We start from the raw sequence: 20,329 nt of genomic DNA on the forward strand, positions 1-20,329 counted from the left end.
CAGAAGAAGGGATCGGTTGGTAGGACATGTTATGAGGCATCAAGGGATCACCATTTTAGTATTGGAGGGCAGCGTGGAGGGTAAAAATCGTAGAGGGAGACCAAGAGATGAATACACTAAGCAGATTCAGAAGGATGTAGGTTGCAGTAGGTACTGGGAGATGAAAAAGCTTGCACAGGATAGAGTAGCATGGAGAGCTGCATCAAACCAGTCTCAGGACTGAAGACCACAACAACAACAACATATCTACGTGTAGTTCCTTTTTTTTCGATGCTCGATGCATATACGAACGCAGTGAATAAGTACGCATCGTGGCACAGACAGTGTGCTTTGGCACAGAGACGCATTTGGAACTGGCACTACGTACACCATTGCCAGCAGATGCACTGGAATTTCCATCACTATAAGAAAATATCGGGAGTCCCCTGAAAACATGTACCACGTCCCGCCACTGATCTGCAATTTTGGAAAGTTGGCGCTCAGGCGTGGCTAGTTAAAAACTCCCATTCTCTCTGTGTGTGGTTTACCCCAAGTGCATTTGAAATTCGAATTACTGTCTTTGTTTCCTATGCAAGCATGGTACTTCGCTTGCTCCCATTTTACCGTTCTGCTTTAACATACCAAGCGAACTTGTCCATTTCTTTAATGCTTTTCCGTTTCAAATATTTTTCCGAGTGTAACAACTACTACATTAAAATTCTCCGGTTTTTTTGTCCGTGGCCGTCACTTCTGTCCAAGTATATTACTAAATCTCAGCGGAAACACCTGCAGTTTGACAGAATTCCGACGCTATCACGGTCATGGCCAGAGGAGAATTTCTCTAGAAGTAATAAAATGCATATCTGCAGAAAGTAGGGATGGAAGCGACAACTTGGTAAAGACTAATCCCGAGAGTCATAATCTGCGCTTCAAACACTTTGGCACTGTTTGTTTGGAAAGTATCTGAATGCTTACTCCACAGAAATTTCTGATCTACGTTTGGCGAAAAAGCAGCTTGGACGTTTGTTCTAAGAACTACCGCTAAACTCACAGTCTGAAAGCAATTTCAACTTTGTTGCTAATTCATTAACAAATCTCAGAAAGAGAGCATTGCCAGCTGCGTAAGAGCCACTTCATGCCACTGCGATCTCACTTTTTCGCTATTCTCGAAAGAGTTATATAATATAATATTGAATCTATAGGTCGTTGTTATTGTACCTCTGCTTCCTGCGGTTGCTGCCTCTGGCGAAACCGGCACGAGCTACAGGCAGTGCGTCCGAATCGATATCGAACCGAACCGTTCCTTGCGCTGCAAGGTACGATCCAGTCGACTGGACTATACACGGCACAGTCGGTGCGAGCTGTCGCTGGCGAAACAGCGCATTTGCGCGGTGCATTCGCGTAAGGTAATTTCAGTTTTGCTAGTGATAACCGTCATTTAAATAAAGGTAAGGCAAATAGTGTTGTGTCGTTCGTGGGTAAATACTTTTTTTCGTGTCAACTTCAGTAGTAAACATCAGATTATATTGTTATGAAACAGACATAAACACACAGATTGGTTAGAAGGCAACAAAGCTTGTTAAACTTGATTTTTTTTAAACATGGGCTACGCGAAGCGTTACCATATGTGGCAGCCACGTTAACTGCTACAAAACAATTGTAGTACGAAGTGCATTAATTTGGTTTCCTTTCATGAATAGGGTTTTTGCGTATTATCGTCACCAGCACACATACCGATAACTGTTACAATGACATTTTAACACTACTCCTAGAAAACTAATCCATGGAATTTTCATACTAGTTTTCCCAAAGATGGTAGGTGATTCCTCGTAGGATCTACCATTTTAGGATTTTTGTGAAACAATCTCCGACTCAAAATTGCATGTGACCCATTTGCGGTGCGCAGGGGTGGTCAACTTTGATGTGATCGATGATCTGCATCTGCTTATCATATCTACCATTTGGCGCATGGCGGAGGGTAGCTTTGTGGGGATGTCAACCAGCGAAATGTGGATGTGTCATAAACTTCAGTCTTTGACACCAATAACATTTTTGTTCTTCCTCAAGGTGCGAGAGCATGTGTATCCCCCCTGGAGTTACTTTCAGGGTTGACAAGCTAGCGGAATTTCCGCAAAATTTGACGGATTTTACACACTGCCAGCAGGAGAAATTTTGCATTTAGCGGTCAACGGATATTTAAACGGATTTGTGGATTGATTTCTGCAACAATATTTTTCCGTTTAATTCAGTCTTTCCATTACACAATTTGAAATTATATTTAGCGTGCAAAATCCTAAACTGGCAACAATATGGCTCCAGTTAACTCGTAATAATCAAATTCGATGTAGTGTTTCTCCTACCTCAACACAACAGAACAGTCCTTTCCACTCTTAGTTCTTTGCTTTTAGCATTGCAATTAAAATTTACCGTGGAACGAAGTCGGCACAGTGCATTGAGTTGAATTGTTAATGTTTATGGTGCAGTTAATCGCGTTGTAATCAGTGATTTTATTTCCTTTTTTATTATTTGTCTCATCAAAATGTCGAAGCAAAAGGACAAAAAACACACCAAAAAGTTTAGAAAAGAGTGGCTTAGCAACAGACAGTTGAAAGACTGCCTTCTTGAGATCCCCGCCGAACCTTCGAGTGTGCGATGTCGATTTTGCCAGTGCAGTTTAAATTCGCGTCCGTCGGATTTATTGAATCTTTCAAAAAGCATGTAAAAGCTGCGGCACCCTTTTCTTCACAGGGGCAGTTGAAACTAGATGCACATGTAGTTAGGCGGTCCAATGAAGTTTCTGCTGCAGAAGCTCATTATGTTTATTTGTGGCTAAACATTGCGCAATAAGACCTGTGGATCACCTCTGCAGCCTTTCAAAAAGGAGTTCTATAGGTGCTGACCATGTCTTTCTGGAGCGTTTGCAAAGAAGCAAGTGTAGTGGTGTGATTAAAAACATTCTTTACCCACATTTCAAGACCAGTCTGAAAAAGGACATAGGAGACGGATATTTCAGTGTACTTTTGGATGAATCTACAGACATTAGTGTCAGTAAATTGTTAGCTGTATGTGTGATATACTTTTCTGAGGCCCAAGGTCGCACTGTTTCCACATTCTTGGGAATGGTTGAGTTAGAGGAAGGCAATGCAGTGGCAGGAGCAAATGGTTTGAAATCTTTGCTCAACGAGTACTGCTTGAACATTCATTTAATGCACAGTGTGGGTACTGACAATGGAGCAGTTATGGTGGCCGTCAATAATGGTGTGTATCAGGATTTGAAAAGAGAAGTTCCTCATCTTGTCTTAATTCCTCATGTCTGCCATTCCGTGCGGCAGGCCGCAGCTGAAACTTTGCCCCGGAATTCCGAATTTTTGTTGTCAGAAACGTATTCTTGGTTCTCCAAGTCTTCATCTCGTCAAATTGCTTATAGAAAGTTATTCAGTGCAATAAATGACGGAGCTAATCCATTGAAAACAGTTCAGAAGTGCAATACACTTTGGATGTCTATTTTAGAGGCTGTTTCTCGTGCTTTGTCTCAATGATTTGAACTAGAAACCCACTTTGAGATAACAGCGCTTCATGAGAAGTGTTATACTGCCTGAGTCCTCCATAATATGTACAGTGATGACGTAAACAAAATTTATCTTACTTTTCTGAAACCTTATTTGGAAGAATGTCAGTTTGTAAATAGGGAATTTCAGTCAAATTCTGCAGACCAATCACAGCTCCTAAACGCTGTTGTGTTTCTAAACAGTGGGCTCGTAAGGAGAATTGTACTAGGGTGTAGAGGCGATCTTTTAAGTGCATATGTTCGCCAATATAAGTCGCCAAGAATATACTTAGGTCATGAAGTCGAAGTCTTATTGCAGGATACGAATACTTCCAACAAAATTTCATCTGAGATTGAGACTGCCATACGGAAAAGATGTGAACATTTTCTTGTTTCCCTTGTTTCTGAGCTCCAACGCCGCTTGCCCCAAAAAGTAATAGTGTTGCGAAAAGTATCCTTAATTGCTGCAAGAGAATGCTCGAGAGTGATAAAAGAACCAATAATATCGCTGGCTAAGGACTTGTCAGACAGCACAGTAACAAAAATTGATTTTCAGTGGTCCAAGCTCACCACTGTCCAATGGAAACAAATCAACAACATTGCGGCGTTCTGGAATGAAATTAGGTCATACTGAGATACCAGCGGCTTAAATCGTTTCCAAGAACTCTCAGATCTGGCTATTATGCCTTCGGTTTTACCATGGTCCAATGCAGAGGTGGAAAGGGCCTTTAGCTAACTAAATTTAATAAAAAACAGACTAACTACTATTATGGTGAACGCCATAATTACAATAAGAGCTGGTCTTAACCGTGTTGGTAAGTGCTGTCACGATTCACTGCTAGAGAAAGTTCTTAAAGAAATCGCCCACGTGAGACAGGATGGTTACCCATCCAAGTGCCTGCCAAATGTGTTTCTGTTGTACTCGTGATATTAATAAAGCAGTATAACTGTATTCCGTGGTATTAGAGTTTCATTAAGTACATTTCTCGCATGGAAGACTTGCACCTTCTACTGCTACTAATCATTTTCTTTCATGTTCCAGTTGCAAACAGAGCGAGGGAAAAACAACTATCTACATGCCTATGTACGAGCCCTAATTTGCCTTATCTTATCTACATGGTCCTCACACGAAATGTACGTTGGCGGCAGTTTAATCGTCTCCAGCCAGCTTCAAATGCCGGTTCTCTAAATTTTCTCGATAGTGTTCCACGAAACGACGTCTTAAGTTTATGAAGCGTCTTTGTAATTACAAAGCTAGCAACCCGCCCATGAATTACTTCAGTGTCTTCCTTTAATCCGACCTGGTGGGTATCGCAAACACTCAAGCAATACTCAAGCATGGTTCATAACTACTGTTGTATACATAGTCTCATTTACAGATGCACCACACATTCCCTAGATTCTCTGAGCAATAAACCAAAGTCGACCATTTGCATTCCCTACTACAGTCGTTACGTGCTTGTCCCTTTTTATATCGCTTTGCACCATTATGCCTAGACATTTAATCGATGCGGCTATCAAGCGGCACACTTCTAATGCTGAATTTGAACTTTACGGGATTGTTTTTCTTACTCACCTGCATTAACTTACATTTTTTTTGCATTTAGAGCAAGCTCCCACTCATCACACCAACTACAAATTTTGTCTAAGTCGTCTTGTATCCTATTACAGTCACTCAACAACAATACTTTCCCATACACCTCGTGATCAGCATGCATCTGCAGATTATTGATCCAGGTACAATTCATAACTGCTTACAATATATAATTATGAGCTGATGGACAATGCCTGACTAATGTTGATGGCACATGTTGTCCAACAGACAAAACAGTCAAATACCAATGATTATCACTCAGTGAGAAACCTGGCAGCTGACAACACATGCTAATGTGTGTAATGCATGGAAATCAGCAGCAAGTCATAACATTGATTGACCATGTAATTGACAATGAATCTTTTGAATCAACTACACCTGTCAAAAATATATTGGCATTCAATCAGATTGCAATGAATACATAAATCTAGTACAGAATAATGTCCCATAGATTTGTTAGAAAACCCAACTGAGGCATAATGCATCTGCAGAGTATGTCTCCCCAAAACATTATTCCAAGTGATTTTTTTTAACCAGAATGTAACAAATACTCAACAGCCTTCAGTGTGAGATATTACAAGAATGGTGTGGTGGTTCATTGTAAAAAGCATTCAGAGAGCAAACTTTCCAAGATAAGTCACAAAATATTATATATATGAAGATGGTATCTGTTCTGTTGGACGTGTATACATAGTTAAGGCTCACCAGCCATTTGACCATCTTCTGTGCAGATGCACAAACAGTGCGCAAACTCTTAACGGGAATTGGCAGTAAAGCCGCGTCTAATGAGTATGATGGGCAGGGTCTACATCTACATCCATACTCCACAAGCCGCCTGACGGTGTGTGGCGGAGGGTACCCTGAGTACCTCTATCGGTTCTCCCTTCTATTCCAGTCTCGTATTGTTCGTGGAAAGAAGGATTGTCGGTATGCTTCTGTGTGGGCTCTAATCTCTCTGATTTTATCCTCATGGTCTCTTCGCGAGATATACGTAGGAGGGAGCAATATACTTCTTGACTCCTCGGTGAAGGTCTGTTCTCGAAACTTCAACAAAAGCCCGTACCGAGCTACTGAGCATCTCTCCTGCAGAGTCTTCCACTGGAGTTTATCTATCATCTCCGTAATGCTTTTGCGATTACTAAATTATCCTGTAACAAAGCGTGCTGCTCTCTGTTGGATCTTCTCTATCTCTTCTATCAACCCTATCTGGTACGGATCCCACACTGCTGAGCAGTATTCAAGCAGTGGGCGAACAAGCGTACTGTAACCTACTTCCTTTGTTTTCAGATTGCATTTCATTAGGATTCTTCCAATGAATCTGTCTGGCATCTGCTTTACTGACAATCAACTTTATATGATCATTCCATTTTAAATCACTCCTAATGCTTACTTCCAGATAATTTATGGAATTAACTGCTTCCAGTTGCTGACCTGCTATTTTTTAGCTAAATGATAAGGGCTCTATCTTTCTATGTATTCGCAGCACATTACACTTGTCTACATTGAGATTGAATAGCCATTCCCTGCACCATGCGTCAATTCGCTGCAGATCCTCCTGCATTTCAGTACAATTTTCCACTATGAATATAGTGTGGGACAACAAGTTGCGAATGTGGGTCTCACGGGAGGCATGCCAGAGATGAGTCCCTGCAGTCCTTAGTGGCTCAGATGGATAGTGTGTCTGCCATGTAAGCAGGAGATCCAGGGCTCAAGTCCCGGTCGGGACACACATTTTAAACTGTCCCTGTTGACTTATATCAATACCTGTATGCAGCTAAGGGTATTAATTTCATTTTGATTTTATACAAAATATTATCTCTACATACGTCTCTTTTACTCAGAAAGGTAGCAAAATTTGATACAGCTGGACTAAAATGCATGCAGATTTCTTCAAAGAGTGCTAGTCCTGCACAGTATGCATAACTTCTGTGCAGCTTGGAAGCTAGGTGAGGCTTGTTGAAGGAAATGAAGCTGTGAGGGGGTTAGTGAGTTGTGCTTGGACAGCCAAGTCAGTAAAGCACTTGCTTGCACAAGGACAGGGCCCAAGTTCCATTCCCAGTCCAGCACACACAGTTTTCATCTGCCAGTAAGTTTCAAATAAGTGTACACCCTGCTGCATGGACAGCACCTCCAGTTAACTATGATACTACCGGAGTTCTCAATTTTTTGCCGGAAATAACTGGCCAAGTGAAACTCAAGTATAGCCGGCCGGAGTGGCTGAGCGGTTCTAGGCGCTTCAGTCTGGAAATGCGTGACCGCTACGGTCGCAGGTTCGAATGCTGCCTCGGGCATGGATGTGTGTGCCGTCCTTAGATTAGTTAGCGTTAAGTAGTTCTAAGTTCTAGGGGACTTATGACCTCAGATGTTAAGTCCCATAGTGGTCAGAGCCAAGCCAAACTCAACTGTCGGCTTACAGTGAATGCAGTTGGTCTGACCTAATGTGGTTGCCATGCCTTCAAGCATTATTACTGTATAAGTATATGCCAATTCCTGTGTGAATTAACTAGTTTTTCCCATTATCCTGCAAATGAGCCAAAGGTTGCTTTCTGTTGCCACAACTGAATGTTGTGGTTGTTGAGTTAGATATGCTTGCATGTTGTTACTCCTCGATATTGAGGCAACGCAATCCACATACTATTAATTTATCATATAGTCAGATATCACTGCATTTTTACTTTTCATGAAGTTCACAAATTTATATTTCTGTGCAATTAGATCCACAGAAAACCTACAATGTCTTAATGGAGATTTGAACCTCAGTCTTCTGAATACTTAGCCACGGTGCCACCATGCTTGCAGAAAATTTTTTATATCTCCCTTTATCATTGATATCCGTGTCATATGATAACAACCTAAAATTGAAAATGCTGTTATGCTCTAACTTGTTCATATGGAACACAAACAGCAATTCACACTTCTTGGAGCCACATTAATAGGGGAAGAATGCCATGATAAATCACACAGCAGTGAAATCTTATTATTGCAAAACATTACTGGCATAAATCAGCATTCAATATTCCATGTGCAAGTAACATTGACTCACATAGTTCCATGGAAACTGAAAATTTATGTGTATAAACCATGTGAGCTGCTAACAGAATTAAGTAGATAAGTCTAGAAACCAGTAATTTGCAGTAGTATTTACATATAAATGACACAATAGTGTGAAATTATCTGAACTACTTAGAGGAGTAATTGTAGGGCCTACATAGTAAAACAAGTGTGTCATAAGGACTGCTTTCAACTTTGGTTCATTGTTTAGCCATGGTGGTTTTTAAATAGGCGATATTAGAGCACTTGTAATAAAACTGCTACTGTCAATCAGGGTGACTTTTTACTTTTACGAATCACGGTATCTTAGTACCACTTATCACTTTTGTTTAAAATGGTTGCTGTTCCACCTACTTGCATTACTTTTTACAAAAATTTACAGTTTTATACCTCTGTGCTTTCTAGGTCGTGTTTCAATTGTTCCTCCACCTTTTTACAAGTTCTCAGGCTTGTGATTACGCTTTAATTACACTGCCTGTGAAGAGAACCTCTGGTGATTTAAGCTGAACAATGTCAGATCTATACAAATATCCTGATATTACAAAGTAAACCTGCAGTACTGAATCAACACTGTTATTACTTCTTATTAACAGTATTACTGTACAGTTCGAGGAAAGTTAAAGGTTGCTGTGCTCAATTTCCAAAATAATCATTTGTGAAAGAATGTTACACACAAAATGTTACCAACAGTAAGTGTTTCGACGTATACCTTCACTGACAAACTGGAAGTCAAGAGTTCAAGGACAAGAGGGCAGATAATACAGCTACCGCTAACTCATATTGGTTCTACAAGACGTGTAACTTCAAAATTTCCCATGAATACATACCATTTTACATACTATCTCTTCCCCAAGTGGAAACTGATTCAGTATTTCCTTCTCTGTTCAAAAGCAACTTTCCAGACATGTGAAGTCATTGCAATTGTGATGTGTGCTCCAAGCAACACATTCCGAATGTGCTTAATAAAACAGAAGAAAATAACATTTTCTGTGCCTGGAAACTTGAATGACGCAGGAGATTGTCTATTCTAAGAGAAAATGTAGCTAATTACCATTTTTATTAACCTTGTTTTGTGTGTTATATTTGCTACTAATGCCATTGTTCAGAATGGGTTTCATTAATTGTTCTGCATTTTCATATATGCGCAGTAATGTGAGGGAAATATGTGCAGTAATGTGAAGGAAAGATCTGGAAAACCTCATAGATGATTTGGTAGTGCCTCATGGACCAAGAAGAGAAGCAGTAACCATATTCTGCGTCACTATTACTGGTGAATATTTGACCACCCATCTAAATAAGATCTCCAGAATGTGTTCTGTGTCACAAGATTGGTTCCATCATGAACAAAAAGCATGTAAAAGAGTGTACAATTAATACAGACTTAAAACAACATTGTATTAGGAAGCAAGCAGCCAAATGACAATAAGTTCAAGTGCCAGAAGATTAAGATGATAGTAATATTCTTGAAGTGGTTAGAATGAGATTGGCAAAATAACTCATTAGTAAAAAAAAGTGAGACTAGTTATTGACCTCTTTTGTGGACACAGTTGACTTAAATTCTCCCACAAAAATTTGAACACTGATACAAATCATAAATTTATTCCTTTATAAATGACATGGAACTTTATCCCTTACTAAATAGCTGAGAACAAAATCAACTCATCGTAACTTCTCAACTAGAACCAATTTTTAAAGAGTATGTGAACATATGCCCCAAAACTACCTTGCTAAAGTAACTGAGTCACTTATGTTAGCTCAGATAATAGCTATTTTAATGAATGTAATATATTCTTCAGCAGTCAGTTTAGTTTCCTATATGGCTGTAAAAATACTACTACTGCTGCTGTCTTTTGCATTGTCACAGTCCAGAATAATGATACAGTTGTCTTTTGTACTCTGGTCTCTTAGTAAGTAGGCATATGTTTATCATATTCTTCCTACAAACCATGAAATTTATTTGTCTATTCAAAAGATCTTGAGCTATAATTAAATCTTAAGGATGCAGTTCATCTGAGTTAAAAATAGATTTACTTGTTCAAAGGTAGTAGTGCTGGTATGCAGACTGTCTCTCGACCTTTCCTTTTTCATATTTGTAATTACTATGATGATTTACCTGACTCTGTATGAATCAGTGTGGTATCTGTTATGCACATGGCGCAATACTGCTTAATACATACTCAAACATAGTGTAGTTAACTGAATTGATTTTTCACTCCCTGGAAAAATATGAATAATTTTTAAAACTTCCTTACTATTATGGCTGTGTGCCAAACAAGGACTCAAACCCACACCATAGCTTCTTGTGAGCAGTGACCTACAGACGTCTATCATATCCACATCGCAGCTACAAATCTGCCATTACTTCTCTCTTCCCTTACTCGCTGGACTGGTAAGACTGAGAAGAATAAGGCAGGAAAAAGTTTAGGCATGACTCAGTGTCATCTACAGAATGAACCTTTCACTCTGGAGTGCTTATGCAGTTTTTGAAATTTCCTGACTGATTAAAACTGTGTACCTCATCAGGAGTCACACCCACAGCTTGAGAGATTTAAGAGGATGAATGTATACTGTGAGTTTTGACTGGATATCTCAGTTGGTAAGAGCATTGCCCACTGAAAGCTAGGGTCCAGATTCAAATCCTGCTCCATCACACATATTTAAATTTTCAGAATGTTTCACAACATTCTTCCACAAGTGTAAGATTCATCACAAAAACAGCCCATAGGCTGTGCCTAAACTTTGATCCATCATTTCCTTTCTCCCAGGGCTGCTATAGCTCTTGATTAAGAGTTGTTAGAGGTTGGAACTATGTTGTGGGTTTGTACACAGGATGCATGGGATCATGTGGCCAATATTAATCACGCTATGTTTCACTCTCCCCCCATTCATCCCGTGAAAACACTAGATTCAGTAACAAACTGGATTGCAACAAATCAGAAAATCTTTTAGAGATTCACAGAGATTCAAAAGTACACTGAGATGAACATGCTAATTGTACTGCAAGGGAATAGCATGAATGTGCTGTTAAATGTAGAAACTGGTAAATGCAGCAACTAGTGACTACCTAAGTATGACGTATCTGCACTTTGATCTTCCAGTCACATATTTATAATGGTATAATGTTGTAGACATATTCTCTTTACTTCAGTTACATTCAGAAAATACAAGAAAATGTGGTCAGAATAACATGAAATGTTAATTCTAAGAAACACTGTCTTATCCTTTTTATTAAGGTGAAGACTGAAAGATAATTCTGGCTATAATTTCTGATCTGGTTTTACCATTTTCCATGTTCTTTATGTAAGGATCAAAATTTGTTCTCCTTCTGCTGTGTTACAATTTTATTTCCAGTGAAATCACTCTTCTGTGACTCACCCACATATCTTTTTGAAAGTCAGATATCAGTTGCTTCTCAGTCCCATATAAGATACCTGCAATTATCAAAGTCATACTAAACTACACCATTCACTACACCTCGTGTTTTACACTCTAATAAATTTTGAGCCTTCATATCTAGGTGACTGCATATAATTATGAGACCTCTAGTAGAATCTGATATATTTGATCATGAAGAAAGATATATTAAAATGGAAGTAACTGTAAATAATACTTAAGAGTAAGACACAATTTAACCACTGCACCTCAAATGTCAGAAATAGACAAAAATTTGTTCACTGATTTCAGGTATGTGCTTCTCTCATAACATTACATTGGTAATTAGGGGCCAAATACACTAATAGTTCTCTGCGATGTAGAGGTCAAAGACATAAGTTTAATCCAAAGAACTGACTTAACATTACTCGGGACTACCATATTACAGTGCTAAACCAAAATATTAATTTCAAGAGTTCCTCTGAAGATGCTCTTCAAAAGCATAGAAAGAATTGCCCATCAGAAAGTTCTTTAATTCAGTCTTAAACTGCACCACATTATCAGCATGACATTTAATGTTCTCTGACAGGTTGCTGAACAAGTGTGTAACCACCATGTATCTGTCTCCTTTCCATAATGTTACTCCTTCGAAGTCTGCAGACTTTACATTATTAATGTCTGCTGAATGTACTATATGTAATTTGTAACGTGATGATAGGGGCCGACTAACTGAAAATTTTACAGCATGTCTACATATCAGTTGGCTCCACGACGCCCTTTCAACATTGAACAGGTGATAAAAATTCTCCATGAGGTCATGGAGACCCACCTATCCACAGTAAAGTATGAGCCTGCTGCCTGTCCACAGCTCTGTGCCCACATCACAAGGAATGTCAGGGAGAAAGTGAAGGCCATGAATTTTGACAGGTAATTACATTCTTGAAAGCTATTACACATTATCTTAAGCTTAACTGAGCATCTTAGGTGTTCACAGATCAAGTAGAGAAATCACAGCTATGCATTGATTGAGTGGGTGCATTGATTGAGTGGGTGGATGATAAGTAATACAACAGGCAAATCTTTAAAGAAAGAGCACTTCAGAAGGATATGTGTTGCACCAGTGCAAAGATTCAATAATTTTAATTTTTCATATTATTTCACAAACTGTTTACTGTGTAACATTTGAAATCCGCAAATGTTAGGTGGCATGACCATGCTCAACAGAGGGGTAAATCCTGAGGGTGAAGAAAGTTTCGTTAGCTGATTTTGATTGGCAAAAGAATAAGAGGTGGAGGCATATAGTTCATGTTCACTGCATTGTACTGCAGTACACCATATAAATTTCTTAAGCTCTCTGCAGAGGTTCTTGGAATGTGTGCAGAGGGCACTTGCTGGTGGTCCAGTTTTCAACTAGTGTTCTTTTGTGGCTGTGTAAGAGGAGCAGACTTTCATATGGTACTGAGATGTTTCTTCTCCTATCACCTCGATTGACTAATGTGGTTCATTTTATTTGGTCCTGTTTGATTACATTATGTAGAATTTGCGTACTTGTAATACTGTATACTACAAGCCAGCTTACTCCAGTGTCTTGATATTTAGCCTACAAATTAAAAACAAAAAATTGGAAAATATGATAACTAGCAAAGTTATGTACTTTTATTTGTTGCTACACATTCAGGTCTAAAAGTTTTTTAGACATTATCTCCATAGGTGACTGTAGGACATATGTACAATACATTGCTTTATATAGGACACATGTACAATACTTCGCTTCATAATTGTCTGCAGTTTTACACTAGGTCTTAATGTTATTTACAGATATCCTTTGACAATGATGCCTACAACTGGTATATACATATCATAGAACATATAACTTCTTTATATACTCGTCTAAAATGCAAAATTCTTGTGACACTAAATAATCACTGGGAATTTTCTATGAGGTCTGCACACTTGTACTGCCCAATAGACATGTCAACAGAAATTTTATTAGGTTAACACTAGAGTATCAAGGACCTTTTTCACTAACTCTCAAACTGTGTATCATATTTCTCAGCTGGTTGGATTTTTAAACTCCAACTCTGCAAAATGCAATGTACTTCTCTTTCTGTTTACCCAAACATGTTTCGATACCTTCTGTGTCCGTCAGTTTATTACTGTAAAATATCATACAATGTTAATGTTTGTTTTTCTATTTTAGACCTAAACACAATTAAATGTGCATTTATTTATTTTGTTTCCATTGCCCCCTGGAATTTCATTACTTCTGAAAACTGAATTTTGACTGGTTGGCTTGTTTCTATGCTTGTTGTTATCACTTCACAACATGTCATCAGCTGGTCTTTACTTCAAGTGCCATGTAAATGGCACAGGAAGTTCTTTTTTCCACCCAATACTGTCCCATACTCCTAAATTATTTACATTATACAATAACTTTCCATTACCGCATTGACAGAGAAGCTAGTCTGTTCTAAATATATAGATTGAAAATTAGTTTTCTGTCATTTGACCCATGTTTTAGGGCCTGCTAAAATTGTTACAAATCTCATAGTGTAGCCTTCATTCCATATAAACTTGATTTTGAGCATATGATACAGTTAAAGCTGGTTGAGAGTTTGAATTAAGCTTAAAGCTGTAGCAACCATATGCTGTTAAAATGTAAAGCTGAGGAGAAACCCGTGAAAATTTTTCTATTTAAGACTTCATCTAAATAATGAAAGGAGCAGAGGTAACAACTCACCATGTAGTTGAGCTATTGAGTCATCAATAGGTGCATAAAGACGCGAACATTGCTAAGTTTTTGGATAGTGTTCTTCTTTGTAGTTACACACACACACACACACACACACACACACACACACACACACACACACACACACACACACACACACACACACACACACCTGTGTGGCTTGGCTACTTTGTACAGTCACTGCAGCTCAACTGGGTTGAGGGGCTAGATCAGGTGGCTTGGGTAAGGCCAGAAGAAAATTTAGGCGGGGGAGAGAATTCTGAGAGAGAGCTGGGAGTGAGATGCAGCAACACTGCAGGATAGGAATGTGGCACTAGAGAGCTCATTGTTGTGCAGGCAGGGGGAGTTGTGTGTCACACACAGTGACATGTGTAAGTGGACTGGGAGCGTGTGATAGAACAGAGGAAGAGAGACATTGGTAACAGTAGAGTTCTAGTGTATAATGAGTGAAGTGCAGGTGATGGTGGGTATGAGGCAACCAAAAATTTGGAGCATTCTACCCTGTGTAATGACTTCTGTTCATGTGCTACACCAGTTGTTGGTATGACTCTATCTGTTGTACAGAACTGAATGTAGTGTCTTTTGTCAAAATGAAGAGAAATGTCATTATCATGTAACCACTTAATAATTATTTGAAAAGCCTCATTAACAATTTCTTCTGTTGCTTTTTCTCTAATGAGATTTATTATAACACTAGTATCGTCTGGAAAAAGCACCAATTCTGGTTGAGAAATGTTAAGTGGAGAGTCATTCCCATATACAGGGTGATTTAAAGGTCATGTCCCATCTGATAAAGTTTACATTGGTGATTTGAGTCTTGGCCCATAGGACAAAGTCATAATTAGTGGAGGTAGCGAAAATACAAAGAGACGAATGTGTGCTACAGATATGCTTTATTTATACATGATGATCTGAAACTTAAAAGTACAATGCAGCTTCCATCCCTGGTCAGCTGCTCACACATACCTCTAATGCACAAGGTGTTAAAATTGAACAGCCGTTCGGCAAATGACACATCTGGCAGACACTGCCGGTGACCGTAATGTTGCTGTTGGTATTTCTGTACGGGCTCTGGTGATATTGCCCTGCAGATCAATTAATGTTTGTGGTATGTTAGTGTATGTTGTGGTCTTGAGGTGCCCCCAAAGGAAAAAGTCTGACACCAAGTCTGGTGACCTAGGCGGCATTTCACTGGACACCATGTACCAATCCAGTGCCTGGGAAAAATCTCATCCAGGAATCAGTAGATGTTTAACCTGAAATGTGGAGATGCCATCCTACTGGGAGAAAAACATACATATTTGTTTGATTCGAGAGGCAGATCATCCAAATAGGGTAGTAATGTTTGCTCAAGATGATGTAACATGTAAAGCATGCAGCATTGAGTGTTCCATTAGAAAATATGGGACAAATGAGAATATCCCCATGTATGTTACACCACACACGTAACCAAGGTTTCAACACAGGCTCCAGCATAGCAAACCAACGGGTAGCCTATGAGTGACAGCAAGATGTGGATTGTTGTTTGTCCAATAGATAATGTTATGTCTATTCACCCTCTCATTCAGATGGAAACTAGCATTGCCAGGGAAGAGGTCCATTAATGTGTGCATGTTTCTTCAACCTTTTACAGAATTACCTGTCAGAATCTTTATCATGGAGTTCTTCGACAAAGTGGATTCAATAGTGATAGAAATGATTAGAGGACAATATCCTGGACATGGAGGCTTGGCTGACCCTGCATTCCTGTGCCACTTTCTTTGATGACCGAGTTGGATTCGCTATTAAATTAACTAGTGCAACTGCTAATTGTGTACCCTTGTTGCTGTGTGTGGTCCTCCAGGAGGTCCTTCATTGTGAACATTGCCCATAGACTTGAACCATTCCATTAAAAGTTCAATGATTGTGTGATTAGACTTGTCAGTTTTGATGTCACCTGTGGTATCCTGCTGTTGCCTCCCTTCGTCTCATGCCTGCCGCGTGGATGAGAACCATTTCTGCCTTCTCCTGATGTGTGTACCTTGTTGTATGATTCACTACACTGCAGAACAGCACCACATGATGCAGCTATGGTAACTGGTGTCTATTTAATATTCTTCTGTCAAACTATGTTCATCAGTGGCCTTACAGACCACTGACCATTTGATACTGCACATTGCATGCAACTAATCATTTCAGCGATGTAGTGGTGGTGGGCCATTCCTCCATTAATACCAAACGTGTGCTATTACACATGACTTTTGAAACACCCTGTGAAAGTGATAGGACTTGACCCAAAATTGAATCTTGTAGGACTCCTTTTGTGATTTCTCCCCAGTCACTAAAATTGTCTCTCTGTTCTACATTGTTTGAATTATTCAACACAGCTTTTTGCATTCTGTTTAAGTATGACTCAAACCAGTTGTGTCTAAAGCCACCAGTTCCAGAAAATTTAAATTTTTCTAAGAGAGTAATATGATGTACGTAATCAAATATTTTGGAAATATCACAAAAAATGCCAACTGGTGATATTTTATTACTTAAGGCCTGTAACATTTTCTGAGTGAATGTAGGGAAGATTTCAGTACCTGGCAGATGATGTACGTACAAACAGATGAAGTTTCTTGGTTGGTCTTTCAATCTAGTGACCAATTTTAGAATCATATGAAGGAACATACACAAGACTGTGCCGTAATCAGCTTCCAGCATTTTCTACTGCTTTTGCTGCTGTGAGAAATGAGGTTGTGCCTTGTGAAGCATTTATAAATATTATGAGCTCTACATATTTAAGTGCTGCATCATTTATTAAAGCTATTTTGAGGATATTGCTAATTATTAAGTAACAGAGTTGTATGGTGTGTAAAATTCTCTGTTTTTTAAACTAGTTAATAGTGTATGAACAATTAAGCCATACTTCATTATCCGTGTACCATCTTGTACCTTGAAACAGAAGATCTCTATACCTTAGCACCCAAGACATTTGCAAATTAGCTGAGTTCTGTCTCCAAAATGGAATTTTGTGTTAGTTGTTAGTAGCTTCCATTTCAAAATGTTTTAACTTGTAACTCATTTTCGATAATACTTCTTCTTAATTTGATTTCAGTTACTGATTATTGGTATGTAGTAAATTAATAATGAAACTCACAGACTATTAAATATAATACTGACAAGCTATCTTGACTGCAACACTTTTCAACTTGAATAGAATATTTGCCCCTAGGTATATGACTATTTTGTGCCATGAAACAGGTTTTCACATTTGGAAAAATCTTACATTTCCAGAGTTATATTTGTAATTTCAGAAAAAAGAGTGCACCACACATAAAGTGAATGCTGTAATTTTAAAATGGAATAAGAACATATATTAAACTTTTATTACAGGGCAGGGATCTAGTGTTCACCTTAGTGTTGAATCTGTCCATCGTGTTAAACACAAATGACTTGAGGACGTACTAGGTGATAGAGCTAGAATTCTGTGATAAATGAACAACAGACTGCACAAAGATCTCGAACTGATGATATAGATAACTTATGGGTGAAGGATAATTTTAATACTTGCACTGAATTCCTCCAAAATATGTCATAAAGACAATACCATGAAATTACACAAAGCAAATAAGCTTTTATGTTTCAGTATCAGTGATAATGGAGATTATTATTCAAGTGAAGACCAGAGCATTCAGTTTCAGTATACAATTTTGATGAAAGCCTTTCATCTGTCATTATTCTTAGCAGTTTAAAATGTTTTTACCATTAATAACTTTAGAATATTTCTAATAAAATTGTGATACATAATTATTTACAGAGTAGAAACCATTAACAGCTAAGTTTCTCATCATTTAAATTACTTTTTTTAAGCTTTATGAGGTTAGTTAAATTTGAAACTGTCCATATACAAATACAAAATGGAATTAAATTTCTTGGCCTAACTGACAAAATATTATACACAATTGTTTTAATCCCACCAGATGTGTTAATGGATCATACAATGTAATTATTTGTATGTCTGGTGAGGCAGTGTGGAACTCTACATCTGGCAGTGCCAGGTCACCTGACAAAATACCCACATATGACTTAAGGACTGCTGCAGACAGTCATGGCCTCTTTTGTCAACCAGTGGATATTTACAACAGAATTTCCAGCATATGTATTGATGATAACCCTGTGTTACATGGTTTCCTCCTTCACTGTGATGTGGACTTTGTTGTTATCTACCAATAGCATTTGGCAAATGCATAGATTTCCTTGACTGCCTAATGCAGGACTGTCTTCACTCATTATTCAATCGACTGTGGTGCTTTCAGTGTACAAACTGATGGTATATGGAAGCACCAAGAGTGTGACTTATATCAGAGTGTTTCCCAGTCAAACCTACAAACAATGTTCTCCACCACTGACATTTGAGTTATTCATCGAACATTCAGATTACTGTACTGACTGTGTGGTATCCACCTCAAGAAGTCTTTTGTTTTGTGTATTCCCAGAAGAGTAGGGAACTATTACTTTCTGTGCCTTAAATGTGAATCAGGTGCACTCAATAAAATATTTGTTGTCAAAGAAGCAGACTTACAATAACAATACGTGTTCAATGTTAACAAACATCCATTTATGGATTCACTGTGTTTTTTTGAAGATAAAAACTCCAGGTGTTTTTTTAAAATAAATACTCCAGTTTTACAAATGAAAACCATTTCTTTTCCCCTGGTGTCAACCTTCTCCAATGCTCCAGTCCATCTTGGATAATTTTAACTTAAGGCAAAAGGTAATGAAAGTGGGAAAACATGCATTTTTCCTATTTCCTAGAATTTTGCTAAATGAAAAGAGAGTTTAACTGCAAATTATGCAGCTACATTAAAATACCTGTCTAGAAAAAAATGTTTAAGTGCATTAAGATGCATCCATAACAGAGATCTGAACTTTTTGCCTCATTACAGTTGTATTTATAACATTTTCATACTGTACTTACAGGAGTTCATTTAGCGAACAGTCTGATTACAAATACTGCAGCACATTGTTTTACTTTAAACTCATATACTGTTTTATTACAAATAATTTCTACTTGCCAATATTTTTATAATGTGTTGCTTGTGTGCTGTAATATGACCTTTTTGTTGGTAACATTTAAATGCATTAATTAGCAGGGGTGGCTAAAGACCAAAGTGAAACAAGCCATCTTTTGAGTGCCAGTCTGAGTGGGGGACCAGAGGCATTCAAGTGCAAAATTTGTATGTGGCACATGTCACAATTAGTACCAAAAACTGGCACGGGTGAAAGTGTATGAGGGAAAATGGGAGGGGGGGGAGGGGGAGAGGCACTAAATGATAAGTCACTCATGTGGAAAAATGTTCTGGAACCAGACCTATTAGTCAGTATATGTTCTAAGGAATTCATTTTACGTTTTAAATGATAATGTATGCTTCATTTCCAATTGCTTATAAATATGGTAATGAATAATGTATATTTCATTTCCACTTACTTATAAATATGGTAATGAATTTGTATTCTACTCACTTTTAAGTAATTTGTTCACAGGTATAAAATAGTTGTAACATGCAGCATCTTCCAAAAGGAAAATCAAGGCCTGCATGTTGGACTTCGATGCTTATGGGATCCACAGCATGACAACTATGTTTCTGAATCATATGAAACAACACAGTTCATTGCTTTGACATGTGTGTATGGCATCTACCATGATTAATGCTTTCCATAGCTGTGGAAGTGATGAGCAGTAAGATACCATTAATGGAAGCAAACTATAACATCAAATGAATGTGCAAAAGTTTACTGGATGTGATATTCAATTCTCTCCATAATGGGAATAAAAGGCTGTAACAATTATGTTAATATATTGATAGGAGATTACATTTTGCAAGGGACTTGTATAAAAATGCTGCCAAAAAGACTGTTATGTTGTTTTTTAAACCTTCAGAATTAAAATAATTTTTAAGGAACTTTTTTCTTGCAGTTTACTTCCTGACAAAGCTAACTGTCATCCCAGCACCACCATCCCTACATCACAGAGAGGGGGTGAGGATAGACCACTTACATTCTGGTG

At 38.2% G+C, this 20,329-nt stretch overlaps 1 protein-coding gene across 1 annotated transcript; it reads left to right on the forward strand.

Annotated features, from left to right (window-relative positions):
* The first annotated feature begins 1,355 nt into the window (after positions 1-1,355).
* Positions 1,356-20,123, forward strand: LOC126470575 (dynein light chain Tctex-type 5-B-like). Its single transcript, XM_050098529.1, has 3 exons — positions 1,356-1,427; positions 12,288-12,470; positions 19,807-20,123. The coding sequence occupies exons 2-3, from the start codon at positions 12,289-12,291 to the stop codon at positions 19,970-19,972; spliced, it is 348 nt and encodes a 115-aa protein (XP_049954486.1). The 5' UTR covers positions 1,356-1,427; position 12,288; the 3' UTR covers positions 19,973-20,123.
* Positions 20,124-20,329: the final 206 nt, after the last annotated feature.

Source organism: Schistocerca serialis, chromosome 3, assembly GCF_023864345.2.
Source record: "Schistocerca serialis cubense isolate TAMUIC-IGC-003099 chromosome 3, iqSchSeri2.2, whole genome shotgun sequence".
Classification (NCBI taxonomy): domain Eukaryota; kingdom Metazoa; phylum Arthropoda; class Insecta; order Orthoptera; family Acrididae; genus Schistocerca; species Schistocerca serialis.